Genomic DNA, 20,872 nt, shown 5'->3' with positions numbered 1-20,872 from the left:
GCAAGCCAGTTATCAGTTTCCAGCTGGGGAACCACAGCCTGGTTCTTTGCTTTGCTGGACATGCTCAAAATACCCATCTTTAGTTACATTAGAGCAAGTCTCTGTGCAACTGCATACAAAATAGACCCCATGGGAATAAGTTTGAAAAATAAATACGACTTCCTGTAAAAGTAGCATCTTGTAGCCTATCCCTGGGAGAAAATAATGGGTTTCTTTTGCACAGCCATCTTATGAAATTTTAGCAGAAACCTTAGACCTAATAATAATAGAAGGGGGGATCATAAAACACTTTGCCACTGATTTTTTTTGTTTGTTTACTAAAGAAAGGTAACTTTCTATTTACAAAAGGCCAATCAATTAACGATTAACTCTGCCAGCGCAATCACTAACCTCCAAGGTCTCTGAGTTGAATCCAGGAAATTAATTTATTTTGTCCACTCGTTTTGTGCCCTACCTTACAACCTAGACCACACCAAACCAGAAATGGAGGGAGAACTGAATCAGTGAGCAGCAAGCTGCAATACCTGGGAAATTTGATCCTCATCTATAGCCTAACATGTCTACGAAAAGCAACGCTACACCAACAGGTAAGTGAAGGGCTACTCAGCAGACAGAACGTAGCATAATCCAGTTAAGAGACTCTGGACTGAAAGTTCTATTAGAATAATCAAAGAAATCAAGACTGCAAGGAAAAGTCTAACCTGGGAAAAGTGGCATGAACTGTCCTAGCACATGCCTACAGAATTGGAGTTCTGTGTTGTGGTCAGATTGTTACTATTATAGTGACACCAGCATGCATAGAGCAGCAAATTGAGATAATTTTGCCACAATCTAAAATTCAGTGGAAATAATTTATAGGTAGGGAGAAAAAAAGAAAAAGATAGGAAATAATGAGGGAGAAAGATGTTTCCAGACAGGTAGCTATGTTAGTATATAACAGTATTCCCTGTGATTTCCCTTCACTCTTCTGGCTAAATTCTAGATCGCCATAAAATGTCATGAGTTTGTTGTCATCAGGAGGGACAATTTGAGTGTAATTATTTTGTGTAATTATTTTTGGAAGTCACAACATATTTTTGATATATTATTTTCTGTAATTTGGATTCTAGCAATGAAAGGAGATTTTATTTTGTCCAAAACTTAAAAAGGAATGATAGGATATTTGGCAAAGGTGGACCTTTAGTAAGTTAGTGATAAGGAAAAACTGCTGGTTTAATAAGTCTTCCTGAAATTCTTCTATAAAAGGGAATGTCAATAACAAAGTATACTATACAGGCAGTGTGATTGGCTGTGTAATGTGCATGCAATAGAGTGAAACTTGGAAGAGATGTAAACATTTTTTAATGAATTATGCCTCTTAACTAATTTCAATTAAGGGCCAGCCAAAGTGGATATGGGGTCAGAGGTTGTGGCTGTGAGGAGTGACAAAGTGGTGCTGAATGATACCATTGGTCCAGCAGAGATTGTCATCTATAATGGCAAGATAGTTGATATTCTACCAAAGAGAAGTTGGGTCCGACCCAGTGGAGAGAAGGCAAGTATCAGTTTATATATTTGAAAACAGATTAAGACATGTGGGAATCCTACACAGTTTGCCACAAAACAAAACTCTCAATTCCCTGGGCATTTTCGCACATCTATAAAAATAGTGTTAGGCCAGCTGAATGGCGTAACGCTAAATATAATCACACATCCCGGACCCTCTTCACCTTTTTCTTGTCTCACTCTTCTCTGCATCTTTTCACACTTCTCACCCTCCACATGCCTGCTTGAAATGGCGGAAGAGAGCAACGTGGTTTACATGCAACTCTCTTCCACCTGTCAATCAAGCCAGGCAACTAATCCCCTTTCTCAACAGCAATGACCACTAATTTTTTAAATTAAATTCTTCTCCATTGAAATGCCTATGCATTTAATCATAGATACATAGTGCCTTTATTGCTACCCCTTATAGAATCAACGAGTCTTGATATTTAAAAAAAATCTTGTTCTTGATTTGAAGGGGCTTTAGAGAGGCATGCTTTGTGTGATAACTTTTAGGAAAAATAATTTTTGGCTTTGCCTGCACACTTTTCTGCCTATTCATTGCTCCAGGCAGTTCACTTTAAAAAGTTCCCGGGAGAAGGGAGAGGGAGGCGGGTGTGAGGGCAGGACATTGGGGGTGAAGATAGCACTTCTTCACCTTCATACTTTTCTTTGGCTGGTGGGCTGCTGGTTGCTCTCCATTATATAGCACTACATACTCCCACTGTTTGGGATTCACCAACTAAAATGGAGGATGTAGCCAGCCATTTACTGCCCAGACGCTGCATGTTGGCGATGTCATATGGAGGGGCCAAAATATAATGACAACAAAAGTTAAGCATTTCACTATTTTTAACGGGTGCAGAAATCCCCCTCTGTGCACAGACAGAGGGAATAAAATCCCTAGGATGATGCAACTTGTGGGCTATGTACAATGATATAGCATTTCCAAGGTATTTTGAGTTGTTAAAATGCCATAAATCCAGCATTAGATAGTAGCAACATTCCAAAATGTTTTACAGAATTTCATACAAACAGAGCTATCCTTTTTTCCCCCTATTCTGATGAAAATATCCCGTGCCATTTTATATTCCTTTCCAGAATAGAGTTCCTAACAAATAACTAATGACCCAAATAGCATAAATTCGGCTATCTCCCAAGGAGATCCATTATTTAAAGGATCATATATCTTTGCCATGTTCCATCATTCCCTTTAGTATTAGAGCCATGGTTCACTGGAAAAGCATCTGGTATGACTACAGAGAGTTGAATTCCTAGCACCTCCACCTAAAAGGACCATGTAGTAAATTAGTGGTCCCCAACCTGCGGTCCGCAGCCCAGTACCGGGCTGCAAAGGCCAGGGCGACAGGCCGCGGTTCCCTCTCCCTGCCCACCCGCAGTAAAAAACTTCCCAGGCCACAAGCTTGCAGCCCAGGAAGCTTCTTATTGCGGGAGGGGGGGAGAGGGAATAAGGGCCGCGCCGCGCACCACGCATGCCGCACATGCACGCTGTGCGGCCGAAATTGTGCATGCGCAGCACTTTCGCACATGCGCGAAAGTGCCACGCATGTGCGATTTTGGCTGCATGATGCGCATGTGCGCATGCGCGGCCCGGCCACGCATGCGCCCTGTGCGGGCATGGCCGTCGCCCTGCCAGTCCCCAGCCAAAAAAAGGTTGGGGACCACTGTAGTAAATGATATGGAAAATGTCTGCCAGTGATCCTGGAGAGCTGTCACCAGTCAGAGTAGACTAGGCAATTCTAACCAGAAGACATCAGTGATCTGGTCTAGTATAAAATAGCTTCATACGTTCCTGTGATCCAAGTAGATTCTGGGGAGAGGGTTGACAGGACCAACGTGAACTAATAGCCATCTGGGATGGAGGATGTTTTGCAATGACACAGAATTACCCCTTTCTTCCTCTTTGGTAAGTGCAGCTCTATAGAAGCAATTAAATCACTTTTTTCTTTCTCAGTGTATCCAACTCAACCTGCATGTAGGTTCCATGTGAGTTCTATGACCGTGGGAATTTACTTTCTTGAAGTCTAGGAGGATGCTGCTGGAGGATGAAGAATATGCAAAACAAAACAAAAAACAAAAACAAAACCCCCAAAACCAGCATCTAAATTCCACTGATGGAACGCTGGATCCAACCCCACATTTACTACAAAACAACATTATACCTACACTATGTAAATTCCACTTGCACAAGAAGTTACAACTGGGCATGAAAAGTATTTGCCAACGAGAAAGCTAAAGCAACTCCAGCACATAGTATCTGGATAGGCAGCTTATAGATGGGAAACTAAGCCCAGCACCGAACTTCGCTGGGAGCTGATTATCCACTCAGTTACACAGTTTTTATGCTGCTATGACTCCATAGACTTTTCTCAGGATTGAGTGGCGAATGAGGCCCCATGGGCATAATGTCGTTGAGGGGCAGTAAACCAGTTTATAGCTCGTGCACTCTGTATAGGCCAGGGTGGGGTGCTCTATTTTTACCCATTTTCTGCTGTGGGGTGAACTTCTATTTGCCTGGCCAGTGACCCTTTATTACAGGATTCTGCTGATCACAGCGTCATCCACCCTGCTTGGGTAATGATTGATTTGTTCTGTTTGCAAGCTGTCCATGAGCTGCCCATGAGTTTATCTCACTGCTGAGGTCATAGGATAGATTTGAATAGGAAAGCTGCTGGTACTCTTCCCTACAAAATGCAGCCCATCTATGTGAGTCATCAGTACAAAACACAACCATACAAGTCACTGAAGAGATATTAAAATATGAGCATGCAGGTCTGCATAGACATTGAATTATTGAAATGTCAGCATAGATCAAAATTATTAATCAGATATAAACTAGAAAACTACGAGGTACCTGAGATCATATACTGGGTCCATAAAATGAACAAATCTAGTAGCTAAGATCTTTCACCCAGCAAGTGTTTATTCTGGCTCAATCTTCTCCCCTGCTGACAGCTCAGAGCCTGAAATAATTTTCTATTTATATGATAATTATCCTTATCACCAATTTAATTCCATTATTGTTTGTTTGCTACTTAGGCATACTACTTTGGTTCCAGAAATGTTCCAGAAATTTCTGCTTATAGTTCCCCCCCCCCCTCATATTCACATCTGCTAGTTCCTGAAATTACATCATCTTGATGTGCATGAAGGAACAATTAATCTAGTGAGCTTTCATCATACACAAAGGTACTTCTGCCTGCTGTGTTCATTAGATATTATATACCTCCCAAAGAGTTTCTAAAGGTCCTGTTTGTGTAGCTGTGCACTGCAGGGTCAGTGCATTGTCACCATGACGGTATCCGTTTCTTCATCATTATGTTTATACCATCTTCTGACTGTGTCATGGAGAGCCAGTCAAAGCTGATGAATGGATCAGCCTACTTCTGTCTTCTTGTGTTGCCCAGGCCAGAGGTGTTGGTGAATCTGTCAGGCAGGCATGGCAGAGACATGAGGGAAAAGAAGCTGCCACTCCACCGGCTTCTTTCTGGAATACCAGTTTCTCCCAGACCCAACTCCATAAATAGCCCTGGCCTGGGCAAGTCCTGATGGAATGGTGTCCGGAATATCCCTCTCTGACTTTGCTCAGACACAGTTTCCCCTTCTTCCAAAAGCTAAAGGCCCAAACTCAGCCTGCCTGGCCCAGACAGGAATGAACATGAAACATTTTATTAGAGACTTTTTGCACTATCATCATCATCATCGTCATCATCATCATCATTATCAGTCATGGGCCAGATGGATTGCAGCGGTGTACATCAGTTTAAAAAACAGCAATTAAACAGCCCACCCCCTGCTACCCAAACCCCCATCCAAGCCTTTTATCCAACAAGTAATTACAGGTGCCCAATGATGACACACCACTAGGAAGAGGAAGGGGGGAAAGCCCAAAAGATAAATAAATAAGGGAGAGCCCCCTCCCCTACTTGGCCTAGAAGAGCTCCATCTTACAGGCCCTGAGGAACTGACCCAGATCCTGTAGGGCTCTCAGCTCATCCAAGAGCTCATCCCACTAGGCAGGGGCCAAGGCTGAAAAGGCCCTGGACCTGGTCGAGGCCAGATGAATTGCGCACAAGCCAGAGACTTCCAAGTGGTGTGAACTCACAGAGCACAAAGCCCTGTGGGTGACAGAGGGAGCAAGTGGTCTTGCAGATACATGGGTCCAGACTGTGGATGGCCTTAAAGGTTAGTACCAGAACCTTAAACTTGATCCAGTAAACAACTGGCAGTTGATGCAGCTGTGTCAGAACTGGCTGGATATAGCAGGAGTAGTCAAACTGCGGCCCTCCAGATATCCATGGACTACAATTCCCATGAGCCCCAGCCAGCAAATGCTGGCTGGGGCTCATGGGAATTGTAGTCCATGGACATCTGGAGGGCCGCAGTTTGACTACCCCTGGGATATAGGCTCTCCAAGATGTTCCATAGAAAACCCTAACAGCTGCATTCTGTACCAGCTAAAGTTTCTGGGTGAATGATAAGGGAAGGCCCGCATAGAGCAAGTTACAGCAATCTAACCTGGCCAGGTGGTCCTGAGACAGACAGGGCACTAGTAGCCGGGCCTGACATAGGTGGGAAAACGCCAGAGGGACTACTCTGGGGACTTGGGCCTCCATTGATAGGAACGCCCACTAGTGGTTCTCTTCTTCATCCACTGAAAAAGGTGTGATGATTTTATGTCTGCCCAGAGAGCATTAGAATGAAATCCCACCACACTGCAAATACTGATTCCAATGCATCTGTTTCTTTTCTTTTGGTTTTAACTGTTGGTCAGTGAGTGTGCATGAATGGATGATCCCAGTGCACCCAAGGGAGCAGAGCTACAGTTGTCATAAAAGAATAAATGTTGTTGGCCGTTAACTTGCCATAGGACTCTTTGGGTATATCTACACTCCAGCCTTAAAGTGGTTTAATGACACTGTACACAGGGCAGGGAATGCAGACATTTCTAAACAAAACTTTAAGGGAAAATGTTTTTGATGTTAATCCTCTTAAAATATTGCTTACCCTAACCAGTAAAGAATAATAACTCTTAAGCTATTGGGGGGTTGCTGGAGCTCTGTGTATACTTCCTAGGGCTAACAGTACAATAGTTTGCTGGTAAATGGACCCAGAAACTTTAGCTGGGTACAGACCCAGAAACTTTAGCTGGTACAGAATGCAGCTGTTAGGGTTCTCTATGGAACATCTTGGAGAGCCTATATCCCAGGGGTAGTCAAACTGCGACCCTCCAGATGTCCATTCCACAAAATGTGTAAGATCTAGGAAGCCATTCCTGCTGTTCTGGGAAATACAAGCAATTTCTTTTGAGACTTCTGATCATCTGCTGTCATCAAGATATCTAGCCTTGCAACTCTCATCAAATAAATTATGAAATGTGTTTAGAAATTATAACATTGTGAGCCACCATCTGCCATAGCATGGATAGACTCCCTTTATTGTGTACTGGATAATTGCATTTGGATTTTGATACAGGCTTCCACGTTTCTGGTCCTCTAAAATGTTGTGTCATCATTCCTGCAAGCTTTCCATGGCAACTCTCAAAAGTCACATTCTTAAACTGTGCTTTGAATTAAAATCCAGAATTTTAATGACCTTGTACAGAACACAAGTATTTTCCAGTATACAATCAATCATGGTTCCAGTGTGGAAGATTACCGTGTTCTGTAATGGTCTTTAAAGCTGCAAATAAATCATTTGAATGGTGAGTCCACAGTGCATCCGTGTGTCCCCTTTTGGTGCAGGCATGCAACTTCCCTAAGGAATTGGGCTTCTTGTTTCCCACAGCAGTTGGCTGTGCAGAATGACAATTGGCTGCCCCCTGTGGTATTGATGAAAGGACTTCCCACCTTCCCTGCCAAGAGCAAAATGTGAAGTTTTTTTTTTTTTAAGTGGCTTTGTCAAGGCAACAGAAGCATTTGACCAGATAAACATGCCAGGCACCCTTAAGCCAAAAGTTTGCCCTAAGCATGGGGGGACGACAAAAAATCTGCATTGGATTAGTAGAATAGCACATCCTATCTGCAGCAGAGAAGCCAGCACTGACTTATGCAGGATGGTACAGCCATATGAATTCCTGGTCTCATGATGACGCCTTCTCTTTCAGGTGCTGGATGTTGGCGACCTTGTGGTCATGCCAGGGATTATAGACCCTCATGTGCACATATGTGAACCTGGACACTTGGCTTGTGAAGGATTCACATCAGTGACGAAGGCTGCAGCTGCAGGAGGCATTACCACCATTGTTCACATGCCATTGTATGGTATCGGAAGGTTGGGGGTGGGGAGGAATATGGGAATGCCAGACTCAGGTGTGCTGCAGACAGGGGCAAGTGTGAGCCCAGTGCAGTCCACACAATGATTGTTGGCATGGGATTCTTATTCGCCATATTGTCCCTCCTTTTTTCCTCATAAGAGCCAGCACAGAAACCCAGTTATTTTCTGTCAAGATGCCTCCCTGTATTGCTGCCTTTCTCAACCTTTTTACCTTTGAGAAACCCCTAAAATATTCTTCAGGCTGCATGAAACACTGGAAGTGCTATCAGAAGGACACACCTTCCAGCCATGCCCCCAGAAGTCACATGTTACCAGAAGTGACATCACCCAGACACACCCACTGGATGTAACATTACCAGGCCACTGCCACCACATAGAAAGTGACAGCACAGAAATATTTTGAGATTATTTGGGAACAGAACTATCCCTGCACTATGGTTTGACTACCAGTTTGCTCTTCTTCACCAGTGGGAACCTGCAAAAGCAAGGCCAGAGCAGGCCTATGTGACTCTGCCCCCTCCCCCCAATTAAGTTAAAATGAGAGTCCTTACCTGTCTGGACTCCAGTTGCTGCCACTTGCCTCAGCCAGCAAGGCTAGGGCCCCTCCCCTTTGCCCACCATTTGCCATTTCGGGAGGGGGGTTGACATGAGCATATATAATCATATCACCCGATAAATTTTGTATTTGTAATAAATAAATAAAACACAATTAACTCCCACCCAATCAGTGAAACCGTTCCAAAACTGTTGCAAACCCCCAGAGTTTCACATAACTCTTGTTGAGAAATCCTGCTATAGCGACATACTTGAAAAATCCCCTCCCCCCCCCCAGCTCATGAAGCTGATAAAGCCAAATATCACAGCCCCTTTATTTTGGCCAATTACTATTGCTTTGTGTATTCATCATATGAAGCCTGTCTTTCTATGCCCATTTAACAGATTGCTGCAATAGTTGCTTCAGAAAATTCCAAATGAGACTTCTACTCTTATCATTGGGAAAAAAACAGCTCTGCTAAATTCCATGTGTTGTCATGCACTGCCCTCTGCTGGTCACATTTAAGCACTGGGAGGTAACTTCTGACGCCTTCTAGTAGCCATGAAGTTGCACATTTATTTTCCATATTAAAATTAAGGCTGCCAATTCCAAACTGAGAAATTTCTGGAGATGGAATCTGGAAATCACTTGTAATTATGGAAGAGCTCCAGGAACCACCTTCAGATTGGGAACCCTAATTTAAAGATACACTCGCCCTCCCCCCTTTGAGTCTTCTTCATAAATATGCATATGATTTTCCCACATCATCAATAACTCCCTTCCCATTAAGCTTTTTGCATGGCAGGTGGATTGCATCAGTGTTAGTTTAGAAAATTTCTGTCCTGTTTTTTCTGTTATTTAAAAAATGTGTTAGGTAGCTCAAAAAAGATAAAAACAAATAAGGGTATGCCCTCCGGGGAGGGTGGTATATAAATATAATTAAATGAATAAATAAACAAAATAGTAATATTTTAAACCAGTAGATCACGAAATAATACCATCATAGATCCTCTGGAACAAAATGGCCACATGTGTAGGGGAATTCATGGTCTCTTAATTGGTCAATGAACATTTGGCATCTGATAGTCTAGTGAAAAACACTGATCAGCAAAACAATTTAAATAAGTGATTCTGGGGAAAGGAAAATATTGTATTCTGGAGTCATCACATTAAACTGTAAATTACAATTAAGGGAAGATTTCTGCTGGAATTAAACTGAAAGACTGTGTTCTAAGGGGAAGAAGAAAATAAAGATGGGTTTGTTTGTTTATTTATTTACGAATGCTGTCATTCTTTAGACTTAAAGTGGCTTACATAGCAACAAAGAGTTTCAAGTAAGCAAAACTTGAGTCCATTAACAAACAAAAAGAATAATACACAGATTAAAAACACACAGCCTGCTCTGCTCAGAATAGAATACATAATTCAGAATACCTTTATTGGCATACAGCCTGATCTGCTCAGAGAGTTCATGTCCCCCAAAATGCCCTCTGAAATAGAGCTATCTTGGGAGCTGTCCTTATACTAATGATGACTATTAGTCTCAATTGGTCTTTGTTATTTGAAGCCTTATGATGCAAAAGGAACTGTGGTCTAGAATTTAAAGATTTTTAGACATTTTTATGACTTTTTTAAACATGTAAACAACCATTATGAAAATCAGGGGGGAAGTACAAAGAAACATGGAAACTTGAACATATGGTTGTTCCCATTTACCGGTCACAATCACATGCAAAGCATTGTCTCATTTTGTGTCACATGTTTTGATAACTGATAATGAAAAGGGGATCCCTTTGGTGTTGTTTGTATTAAAATGTGTTTGGATTTTGGTGGAGCAGTTAGAGTTCAGGTAATTCTCTTAATGTTGCTGAACTGATTGAATGACATTGCTGGGGAAACTGAAGCAGGAATTAAAGGTAAGGACACCTTGACTCTACTGCAAAGTTGATAAGAAAGTTTTGTTGTAATTAGTGGACTCCTTGACATCATAAACAAAATGTCAGAAAGTAGGGGTCATGATAGGATTCAGCCAAAATGGGAGGGGTACATTTTCTTTACTTCATACTATGTGCAAACCTACATCCTGCGTATGTCAGATTTGGTTTATTGGGAAATATCAGTTAATAATTTGTTGGTTCAGAAACACCAAAAGCTGCATTTGACTATGGCCACAACACTGGACCAGAAATAAAATGGGACACACTTCTGAGTAGCCTTCTGGGTAACTCCTCCTTCTCTTTTATCTCTCTCCATCATTCAGGTATAGCTGTCCTCCAACTACAACTTTGACTGGGTTGGATAGCAAGCTGCTGTCCGCCAAAGGGCAGTGCCATATAGATGTTGCCTTTTGGGGTGGCATCATTCCTGGAAATCAGGTTTGTATCTAGTTAGTAACACAACTGTATCAGTTCCCCTGTGTTTACATATTTGACAGCCAGAGTCCCAACATGAGACTAGAATTGACATCAGTGCATCACCTATCAATCAGGCAAAAATAAACCATAGTGTTTTGCCTGAATGTTAGACTTTCCCCAGCAAAACAAATCACTTCCAGTTACATGGGAAGTGATATCAACATATTGTTGATGATGTCATTTATATAATCTACTGCCTTGGTGAGTATCCTGCTGGTTGTCAGCCTTGGGCTGTCAACCTTAATATGTAATTCTGTATTGTTTAGATGAGAAGAGTGAACTGGCTCCAGCACAAAGTATTGTGTGTCTTGCTGACTCACTAATGCTACAAAACCATTATAAAGCTGCTAGAATGCATATTGCTGGGAAATTCAGTAATGTATTACAAGATTCACAATGCCATCCTAAGTAAGTCTCAGAATTCTTCTCAAGTCAATCCAGTAGCTTACCCAAAGGAAAATGTTCTTAGGATTATGCTAAAGAAGATTTATTATATTCCAACCAAGGATCTGGGTTTATGGTGTCTGTTGCACTTCCAACATAAATTTCATTTATTTTAAAGTGGTTTACATTTGGTAACATCTTAGGATGGGCACCAACCACATTTTTATGGTTCGGCTGGTTAAAGGGGCTTCCTTGGACAGCAAGCCCCAGGGACTAGCTGCCAAAAAAGCCCCTTTAAACAGCACAGAGCAAATTGTTCCATATGGAGCAGTTTTCTCCCTGCCTCTCAGATGTTTAAAGTGGATTTTTTGGACAGAGAGCTCAGGGACTGGCTGTCAAAGAAAGACCCTTTAAGCAGCCAAGAGACACAAAACAAACTGTTCCACGTGGAACAATTTGCTCCATGACTTTTAGCTGTTTAAAGGGGTGTTCTTGAGCAAGAAAGAACTTTAAAAATCTAAGCTGCATGCAGCAGTTTAAACTAGGACTGTCCTAGAAAGTCCAAAACAACTGAGAGGCAGGGACAACAGCTGCTCAGTTGTTTTTTCAGCTCTCTGCTCTGGTGAAGAACCAGAACAAACTCCACAAACTGCCTTAAAAGTTGTGGAAATCTGTGATGGTAGACCCATTGTGGGCTTCGGTTCCAAACCACAAACAGGGCAAAACTCATCACAAATTTTTCTTTGTGGTTAGGTTCATGCCCATCTTTAGTACCACCATTTAGCTGTGTTTCCAGGAATGTGTGAAAGGATAATTATTCATAGAATCACAGAATAATAGAGTTGGAAGGGGCCACACAGGCCATCTAGTCCAACCCCCTGCTCAAGGCAGGATCAGCCCTAAGCATCCTAAAGCATCCAAGAAAAATGTGTATCCAACCTTTGCTTGAAGACTGCCAGTGAGGGGGAGCTCACCACCTCCTTAGGAAGCCTATTCCACAGCCTATTCTGCTACTTGTGTACTTATAAACAGTTTGCTCTAATTGTAGCTGGATGGCCTACAACAATATTTAGATATAACCCATGGCCATTCCTTTGCTGTCCCCATTTCCATTTTGTTATCTTCGCCTCATGCTCCCTGAGACTGTACGTACCTATTCTGTTTTAGGCAGAGCTTCTGCCAATGCTGAAAGCTGGTGTCCCTGGTTTCCAGTGCTTCCTGATGGCCACTGGTGTGGAGGATTTTTCCCGTGTATGTCTGCAGGACTTGCATGTGGCAATGAATGAACTGCAAGACACAGAGTGTGTGCTCCTGGTAAGGAACCGGGGCTTCTGTTCCATCCCCCTTGCTTGAGGGGATCTACTAAGTCAGAGCTCCAACAATTTTCTAATTTGGATGGTAAGATTCGTATTCTCTTGGATGTGAGAGGCCACAATAGAGAAGAGAAAAAGAACTGATACCCACAATTCAGCTAAGCCTTAGGACATTGCTATGAAGTGCATTACCCTCCATAGTGTTTAGATGCTAGGAAATAGCTTCTCTGTTATATTCCTAGAATATGTCTAAGTCCTAGAAAAGAAACCTGATGGTATGGGCAGTTTGAGATTTTTCCTTACTACTTCTTTCCCCTGTTTTATTTAACTCTCAAGTGACTTTATACCTGGCTTTAGATTTGGTGATGGTCAACAGGGAGAGTTGCTGTATTGTTACCTGTCCTAAGGCACCTTCAGAAAGCTTAGTATTAATTATATTGGGAATCAATTTTCTTCTTCCCAGTTTCATGCTGAACAGGAGCCGACCCAGTGGACACCTGTACTAGATGGTATGTATGATGATAATCTTGGCAAGCATATTTCTTTTTATACCAGCAGATAATTAGTTTCTTACTTTATATATCTCCTTTCAACACAAAGCTCACAAAGCAGTTTGCAACAGATTAAATACAATAAAGACCAATTTAAAGCAAATAAGGCACAATGACAGGCTAGAAATATAATATTTTTAAGTCAATTCAAAAGATTGATAAATCAATAAAGCACAAAATTCCATAGCGCCACTTTACCATTCTCACTAGGGTAGTGCACTTCGGAGTCCAAAGCTGCCGCTCCAGGCCAAAGCATCCAGCACTGCGGGGAGAAGGGTGGCTCCTGTGCGCCAGTCAGCACAAACATTCAGGTGCAGAGCTCTTGTGGGATGCAGTCCAAAGTTGGAGAGCAATAACCAAAAATATGCTCCCTGGATTCCCACCAGTGAAACCTCTGCTGCTTCCAAGTGGGAGGCTTCCAGAACCAACCTCAGATCTCAGATTGGTTGATATGCCAGAGGCGGTCCTTCAGGTATTCTAGATTTTAAACATCAAAAACAGTACCTTGTGTTGATCTTCAAAACAGATCAGAGGCCAGTATGGATGATATAACACTGGCTTAATATGATTATTCCAATACACCCTATGTACTCTAGCTAGCTGCAACATTTTGGATTAGCTGAATATGCTGAACCTCCTTCAGGAGCAACCCAACGTAGTGTGTTACAGTAGTCAAGATTGGATGTTAATGTCTAAATGCATGACTGTGGCCAGTCAGCTGGTAATCAGAGATCTACAAAAAGATTTGGATCCTATTTTTATCTCTTCAGCATATGTACCAGATTGCCCCTTGGCACCCCAGTATTCTAAATGGAATCTTTATCCACTAAGGAGATTCACGATATAGGATGGATAATATGAAAAACGTGCAGTGTTCCAGGGGGCATTTGTTGGAGGGTAAACTATTTTAGCTCTGTTAAATCTGCACTGATTTGTAGCTCTGTGTTTTAAATTCTGCCCTGGTTTTAGCTTGTTGGACACTTGTGATGTCTTATCCTGTAGCTATTTTGTAAGCTGCCTTAAGTTTGCAGAGATAAGGCGGGATACAATTATTATTTTAAATAAACAGATAAATAAAACAATAGGGGATAACATCAAAGTGATTTGAGTGTGTTTCTTTAATTTTTTTCCTCCCCTGCCCACACAGACACCACAGAGTACAGCCCATTCTTGGACTCACACCCTGATGCTATGGAAGTGGAAGCCACACTCACCATTGCTGAACTCTGTCTCCAATACAAGTGAGAAAATGGCCTTCTTGCCAATTTGACTTTTTGGCTTTTTTCCCCTGGAGCATGGTTTGGAGCATGGTGTGAAATGTCCACAGAGGAAGCTAGTGGCAAGCTGTAGGGACCATGGCAAAACTGTGCCTGATGGTCAGCTGTATTTGGGATGCAGAAACATGAAAGGAATCTAATGCGTATTACTAGTGTTGCAAGGAAGGGTGGAGGTATCACACTTGTGTATGACTCATGAATCTAAAGAAAGCTCATACCCTGGAAACCTTCTTGGTCTTTAAGGTGATACTTGACTCAAATCTTGGTGTTCTAGTGCAGATCGACAAGGCTACCCATCAAAAAAATATCATACAAACTTAGTTTTAAAACACCGACAAAATATTTGAAAATTTCAAAATTTTAAAACAAATGATATAGAAAAAATATTTGCTATAGAATCTCTCTAAATTGTCCCCAGATACCACAGACTAAAGTGATCAGCCAGGCTGAGATGTACTGATGAAACCTTAATCATCTTCTGTTTTCAATCGTATAGGGTGCCATGCCACATCACTCACCTGTCCTCTGCTGAAGCTTTGCCCATTATCAAGAAAGCCCGTCAAAATGGAGCACCAATCACTGTAGAAACCACCCACCACTACCTCAGCCTGTCATCTGAATGCATTCCTCCAGGAGGCACATACTACAAATGCTGCCCTCCTATCAGGAAGAAGAGTAACCAGGTGAGGAATGCCCATTAAATAAATGGGAAATGAGAGGAACAGGAAGTAGAAAAGAGAATATCAGCCCAAAGGACACATTCTTAAAATGTAAACTAAAAGGTGAGAGGATGTGTGTCTGAAGATGAATTTGTTGTGGTCAACAAGAAATGAAAACAGAACTGGATATAATCTGCATGCTGATGACACTGCACTCTAAAGTGATGAATAATATTAAATAGCATTGGGGAGACAAAATGAAAAGTTGCAGCACTCACAGGATAGATCCCAGAAGATGAGTCAAACCATCCAGTACTATCTTACAGGACCATTTTATCAGGTTAGAATGGAATCACTACAAAGTAGCAACTCATATTCTTAGAACAGATCAAAATAATTTGATGGCTCATCAAATGTGAGTAGACAAGAAGAATCAACATGTTTACATTCTTCCTTTCTACCTGTAGATGCAGAGCATCAAATAAAACAGCTTCCTTTCCACACCTGTTCAATTTTGCCGTGGCAAGCCAAAGTGAGAAGGCAATCAAATGCTACTTTGCTGTTGTCATTATTAGATTCTTTAAATGCTACCCTGACTTTTTTCATTAGCATGAGGCAAACCTACTGTGTTAACTCTCTGTTGGCTGGAATAACAGTTTGCCCTGTGTTGGTGGCTCTCTCATAGCTCTGTGTCATCATTTTGCATCCAAAGGTGAAAAAGTTTCTTTGAATTAATTTTCTCCTCTGGTTCTCTCATGTCTTCAGGAGAAGTTATGGTCAGCTTTGAAAGAAGGGCAAATAGACATGGTTGTCTCAGCCCACACTCCGTGTTCCCCGGAGTTGAAAGATTTGAGCAATGGAGATTTCCTCAAGGCCCAAGGAGGGATTGCCTCACTACAATTTGGTAAGATATTTATGAGCACCATCATTCATAGGCATCTGCTACCATGTTGAAGAAATGCGGCCAAAATATGAAGGTCCTCATAGCCCCAAAAAATCTGGCTCAGTTGCCCCTCATTTCTGTACCATTGCTAGTCAGTGCCCCCGTTCAAAGCTTCCTACTCCTTAATATACGTATACATACATATATACAAGTTCTTTAACTGTGTAAACTCACTGAACTAATTCTTTTAAAAGGAAGATTCAATAATACAGAGGCAGAAATTTAAACAGGGTTACTATGAAATAAGTCACATCAAATTCAATGTATTTCTATGTAAATTAAGGCTACTGACCAATTGTAGAACTCTTAGCACATTAATCAATTAGGTGTGTATATTTTTGTGAAAGAACTTACCAAATGTACTTGTTTATTGATAAAGTACACACGTATCACATTAGGGGAGGTATTTCCTTTCTTATAATTTCTGAAGTTCTTAGAGGTCTTAAACATAGCTAAAAACTGCAGATCAGTGTGGCTCTTTGGGAATCAAATGTACCCTGACAGGATACCTGGTTTCCATAGTATACATTTTTAGCAGAGCTTCAGCTCATCCTTTGTGTCTTGCCCATGCAGAGTCAGGTAGTAGGATTATCATTAAAGTAAATTGTGAGATTAATGCAGTATGACTAATGCATCAAAATAATGCAAAACAGTTGTTTTCATTCATTTTCTTACATCTATACACACCTCATAGCAATTGGTCCCATTCTTATAGAGTTTTAGTAAATCTTCTGACTGAAGAATTATGAGTGGCAGCGTTTCTTCTCTGAGAATGAAGCAGACCAATATTTTCTTCTACAAATGTTTACTGGAAATCTCACAGGTCTCCCTCTCTTCTGGACTTCTGCCAAATCCAGAGGGTTTTCCTTACATGATCTAGTGCGACTGCTATGCAAAAACCCTGCCGTTCTGAGCAGACTGGAAGACCGCAAAGGGTCGCTGGGCCCAGGGATGGATGCAGATTTAGTAATCTGGAATCCAGACAAGGAGTTTGAGGTAACAACAGATATGCACATGGGTCAAATGGTTATTTTGAGAGTTGTTTTGGGGACCTGGTTCAGAATGCAAGGTGGGATATAAAATTAATCAGTAATGTTAGCTTTTAAAAGACATAGTATGTTGTCTGTATGGGAAACAAAACAGTTTCATGATGCTAGACAGAGAATAGAAGTCCCAAGAGTCAGTTACTTTGGGGAGTATATTTAATACTGTTGAGTCTAATTCTTGCTTCTTATTTTGATGGACTTTATGTGCAGGTTGTAGAAGTAAACTTTGTAAGAACCTGAATTGAGGTGTCAGGGTTTGTTGGGGGTGGGGGGTAGGGTTGTGATCCATGAACCTGTATTTCATATCCCAGAGTATAACTGAAAGGTACAGCTAAGCAGATCTGGATCTGGTCCATGCTTGGTGGGGAACTTAAGTATGCAGTTTTGAGTTTCATTATAGAACAAAGGTGAGGTATAATAAATACCAGGTAGATCCACAAAAAATACCTGTTTGTTTAGTTACTTGATTTCTTTGTTACCTTTCTATATTTTAGGGTCCCCAAGGAGGCTTACATCAGCAATAAAAATATTTCAGATTTAAAACATGCAAAAGCATTAGACTTTAAAACATCACAGTAAAACTACAGAAGACAAAAATGAAAGTGAACAAGGCAAAGGCAACAGAATTGCCAGTTCCAGCCTAGGAAATATCTGGAGATTTTGGATATAAAGCCAGGGGAGGATAGGGTGAGGGGATTGCCCTCAGCATGGTATAATGCCATAGAGTCCACCCTCAAAAACTATTTGTTTTGTTCAAGGAAAAAAATCTTTGTAGTTCGTACATCAGTTATAATTGCAGGAGAGTTCCAAGCTCTACCTGCAAGTTGGCAACATTATAAAACAGTCAGTCAGTCAACTGAAAGGCATTGCAGAATATAAAACATTTTCAGTTTCTTCAGAGGACCTATAAAGACAGTACAAAGTTCACCATCTGGGCAGAGAAAATGTTCTCCCATGATCACTGGCTGCCAATCTTACCTCAGACAAAACAGGTCCCATTCACTGATCTCATGTGGGACAGGTTGAGATGGGAGAAAGTGATCCTTCAAGATCCGTGTAACCAAACTGCTTAGGGCAGTGGTCCCCAACCCCCGGTCTGGAGACCGGGACCAGTCTGTTGATCAGTCGGTACCGGGCCACGGCTCCTCCTTGCCCTCTTCCCCAGCTACTGCCTCCGGCTCACCTTTGGTGCTCTCTAGCGGCTGCCATGGTTGGGGCTCCTCCTTGGCGTGACACTGTCCAGCTGCTGCTGGCAGCGCCCCCCAGCAGGCGGCAGGAAGTCAGGGGCGCCGGCGGGAAAGCAAATGGAGCAGGGGTTCAGGTGGCAACGTTCCTCGGCAAAAGACTACCCCTCCCACGGGCCTCAGTAAAATTGTCAAGCATTGACCGGTCCCCAGTAATAAAAAGGTTGGGGATCACTGGCTTAGGGCATTAAAGGTAAAAACTAATTAAGAGACTACAATTCTGTTTGACACAATACAAAACCGTGAATATCAAGATTAAGGAAATGTTCCATCTAAAAACTGACAAAGAATTTTTAAAATCTTTTTCTCCCTTAGGTGAATAAAGAAATAATTCATCACAAGCATAAGGTACAGAATAATACCTGATATCTTTGGTTAGGAATCATAAACAGATGAACACCTAGTCCAGCTCTTACATTCTCATTACCTTTACTTCTTTATCATCCCTAGTTGATGCCTTACTTGGGTTTCCAGCTTCATGGTGAAGTCTTTGCAACACTTGTCCGTGGCAAGCTGGCTTACCTGAATGGGAAATTTGCACCCAAACCACAAGGAGACCTGCTTGTAACTCAAAGAAAAATGCCAACAAGAGTCGCTTCGCCTTATTACTAGTAGGTGTAAAAGTGAGAGCAACAAATGTACTGGCCAAACCGAAGCACCCAGGACAAAATTAAAATGCAGGCTCCAGGAGGAACTGGAGTGGCAAAGAATGACAAAGAACGTTTTTTAAATACACTCATAACCCACAATGAGGACACTTGAAGAGGATTCAGATATTGCCAAATAAATGAATCTACACCAGGTATATATGATAATGGAACAGAAAAAGAGTCATTCTTGGATCAATACCTGGTCAAACCTCATCCTTTCTTGCTTTCCAGTAAAGGTGATCAAGACCAACAGAAAACCCTGCCATAAAAAATGTGGAATATTTACCTGTTGTTGCTACTGCTTCATCTCCAGCAAATCCCTGCACTTCCAGTGAGCAGAATAAAAATCAGCCATGAGGGTGCAATCATCACTTGTCAATAAAAGATATTCACTAATTATTGTTGTCTGAAACTACAGGTTACAGAAGCTTACAAGAACACATTCGTCCAAGGAATATGCTGTTAATCTCTTAATCAGTGTTTGATCAAAATGGGATTCAAGTAATATATTTGAATCATACACCCTCAGGTTTTGGTATTTTTAATGTATTGTGAGGGGTCTTTATGTTAAGCCTTTTCTCAGACAGTGTAAGTGTAAACTACATTGCAGACAAAATTAGACTTAGATGCAGCAAATAGGTTCTGGTCAGTAGTGGTCAGTAATAAATGTGGCCTATACATATTTTAATATAATAAATATTGTAATAAATAAAACAGTTCCTTATATGACAGCCAAGCAACCCTGAATCATTTTTCATTCTCTTGTATGAATGTTTCTTTTCACTTGAAAATCCCTGGTTGCAGAGACATGCTGTCAAATGAAAGGATGCCAGACCATCTAGAGTCTTAGACAGTGGTGCTTGGTAGCTGGCATGGGATCATGCAGAGAAGCACTAAATGCAAAATGAGGAACACAGTGAGATATTCTGCCAGTAAAAGGAAAGATGCTCGGAACTAAATGACTTCCAAAGATCTTTTTAAAAATGTCAAAACTCAAAAGGAAATTGGATGGGAAATGATCCAGCCACTTAAGTCAAAGTACCTGCACTTAAGCTAATTTACAGTGCAATCCTAAACAGAATTACACCCTCCTAAACCTATTGAGTTAAATGGTCTTAGAAGGCTACAACTCTCCTTAGCGTTGCCCTGTTTGACCCATTGCTCCTAGTTGAGAACTAGTTAATTTGTGCCTATGCTAGATTGCTTAGTGCAGGGATTCCCAACCAGATGAGTGGATGTGGAAGTAAGATGTGGAAGTCAGCCAATCAATCAATCATTTACCACTGGGAAAGAGAATAGGCCTGTACAGCAACAGGGGAAGTGGGTTCCAGCAATGTCTAGTGATGGCAGAAGCCATTTGAACTTCTGAGAAAGGCTGTGTAACTCCCAGGCCATATAGTCACAGGTGCCAGCACCCACATGCAGATAGTGGTGATGGCTGTGCACCTCAAGAGCATCATCTGTCTAGCACATACAGGTGATGTTTCTGTTGCCCAATCACTCCCTCAGGCTATCCTATATTATGGCAGTGACAGTTGCCACTCTGTGGCCTTCATCCTATCACGGATCAGAACCATCTTGTAGCCAGGTGGCCGGATTATCCCCTCCTGGGGCCTGTGCCCAACAGTCCAGAAAGAGAAGCCCTTCAGTTGCCACCAGTGGGCAGAGAGGGAATGGTAGCTGTGCTGCGGGCCACTCCAGAGGTTGGCTGTGAACTGTCCCTCCTCAAGAGAACTGAGTACCAGGAATGCAGGTAGTGCAGCAGCTGGTGAAAGCCAAAATTCTCCATGAGGGAGAAGGGATATCCATTCATAGCAATAATCTTGCCAACAACAATAAGAATTGGTTCTTATATGCCTCTGCTACTCCCTGCTGAGGGGGAGTGGGCTGCCCCCTGGCCTCCACTCCTTCCTCCGGTGCCAACACATTGGGGTACACCTTTTAGAAACAGCTCTGGAGAATGGCGGAGGACAGGTATTGGGTATTCCTGCCCTTCTGGAAATGGGCACTCTGCCACACAGGGATCACTGGGGAA

General features: G+C 41.9%; 1 protein-coding gene across 1 annotated transcript; it reads left to right on the top strand.

The window, feature by feature from the left end:
• The first annotated feature begins 421 nt into the window (after positions 1-421).
• LOC143843339 (allantoinase, mitochondrial-like) lies at positions 422-19,568 on the top strand. Its single transcript, XM_077349220.1, has 12 exons — positions 422-587; positions 1,377-1,534; positions 7,652-7,803; positions 10,617-10,731; positions 12,322-12,468; positions 12,931-12,976; positions 14,166-14,259; positions 14,792-14,978; positions 15,720-15,858; positions 16,721-16,893; positions 18,503-18,535; positions 18,638-19,568. Exons 1-12 carry the CDS (start codon positions 557-559, stop codon positions 18,797-18,799), a joined length of 1,437 nt encoding a protein of 478 aa, XP_077205335.1. The 5' UTR covers positions 422-556; the 3' UTR covers positions 18,800-19,568.
• Positions 19,569-20,872: the final 1,304 nt, after the last annotated feature.

This window comes from Paroedura picta, chromosome 8 (genome assembly GCF_049243985.1).
Source record: "Paroedura picta isolate Pp20150507F chromosome 8, Ppicta_v3.0, whole genome shotgun sequence".
NCBI classification, from domain to species: domain Eukaryota; kingdom Metazoa; phylum Chordata; class Lepidosauria; order Squamata; family Gekkonidae; genus Paroedura; species Paroedura picta.
Note: the sequence above shows the minus strand (reverse complement) of the source record. Positions and strands in the feature narration are given on the sequence as shown.

Bases quoted from the DNA above. Each gene is read 5' to 3' on its own strand.
- LOC143843339 (XM_077349220.1), top strand. From the start codon at position 557: ATGTCTACGAAAAGCAACGCTACACCAACAG. The intron at 7,804-10,616 runs GTATGGTATCGG...TCCATCATTCAG, and splicing joins ACCATTGTTCACATGCCATT to GTATAGCTGTCCTCCAACTA. The intron at 10,732-12,321 runs GTTTGTATCTAG...ATTCTGTTTTAG, and splicing joins GCATCATTCCTGGAAATCAG to GCAGAGCTTCTGCCAATGCT.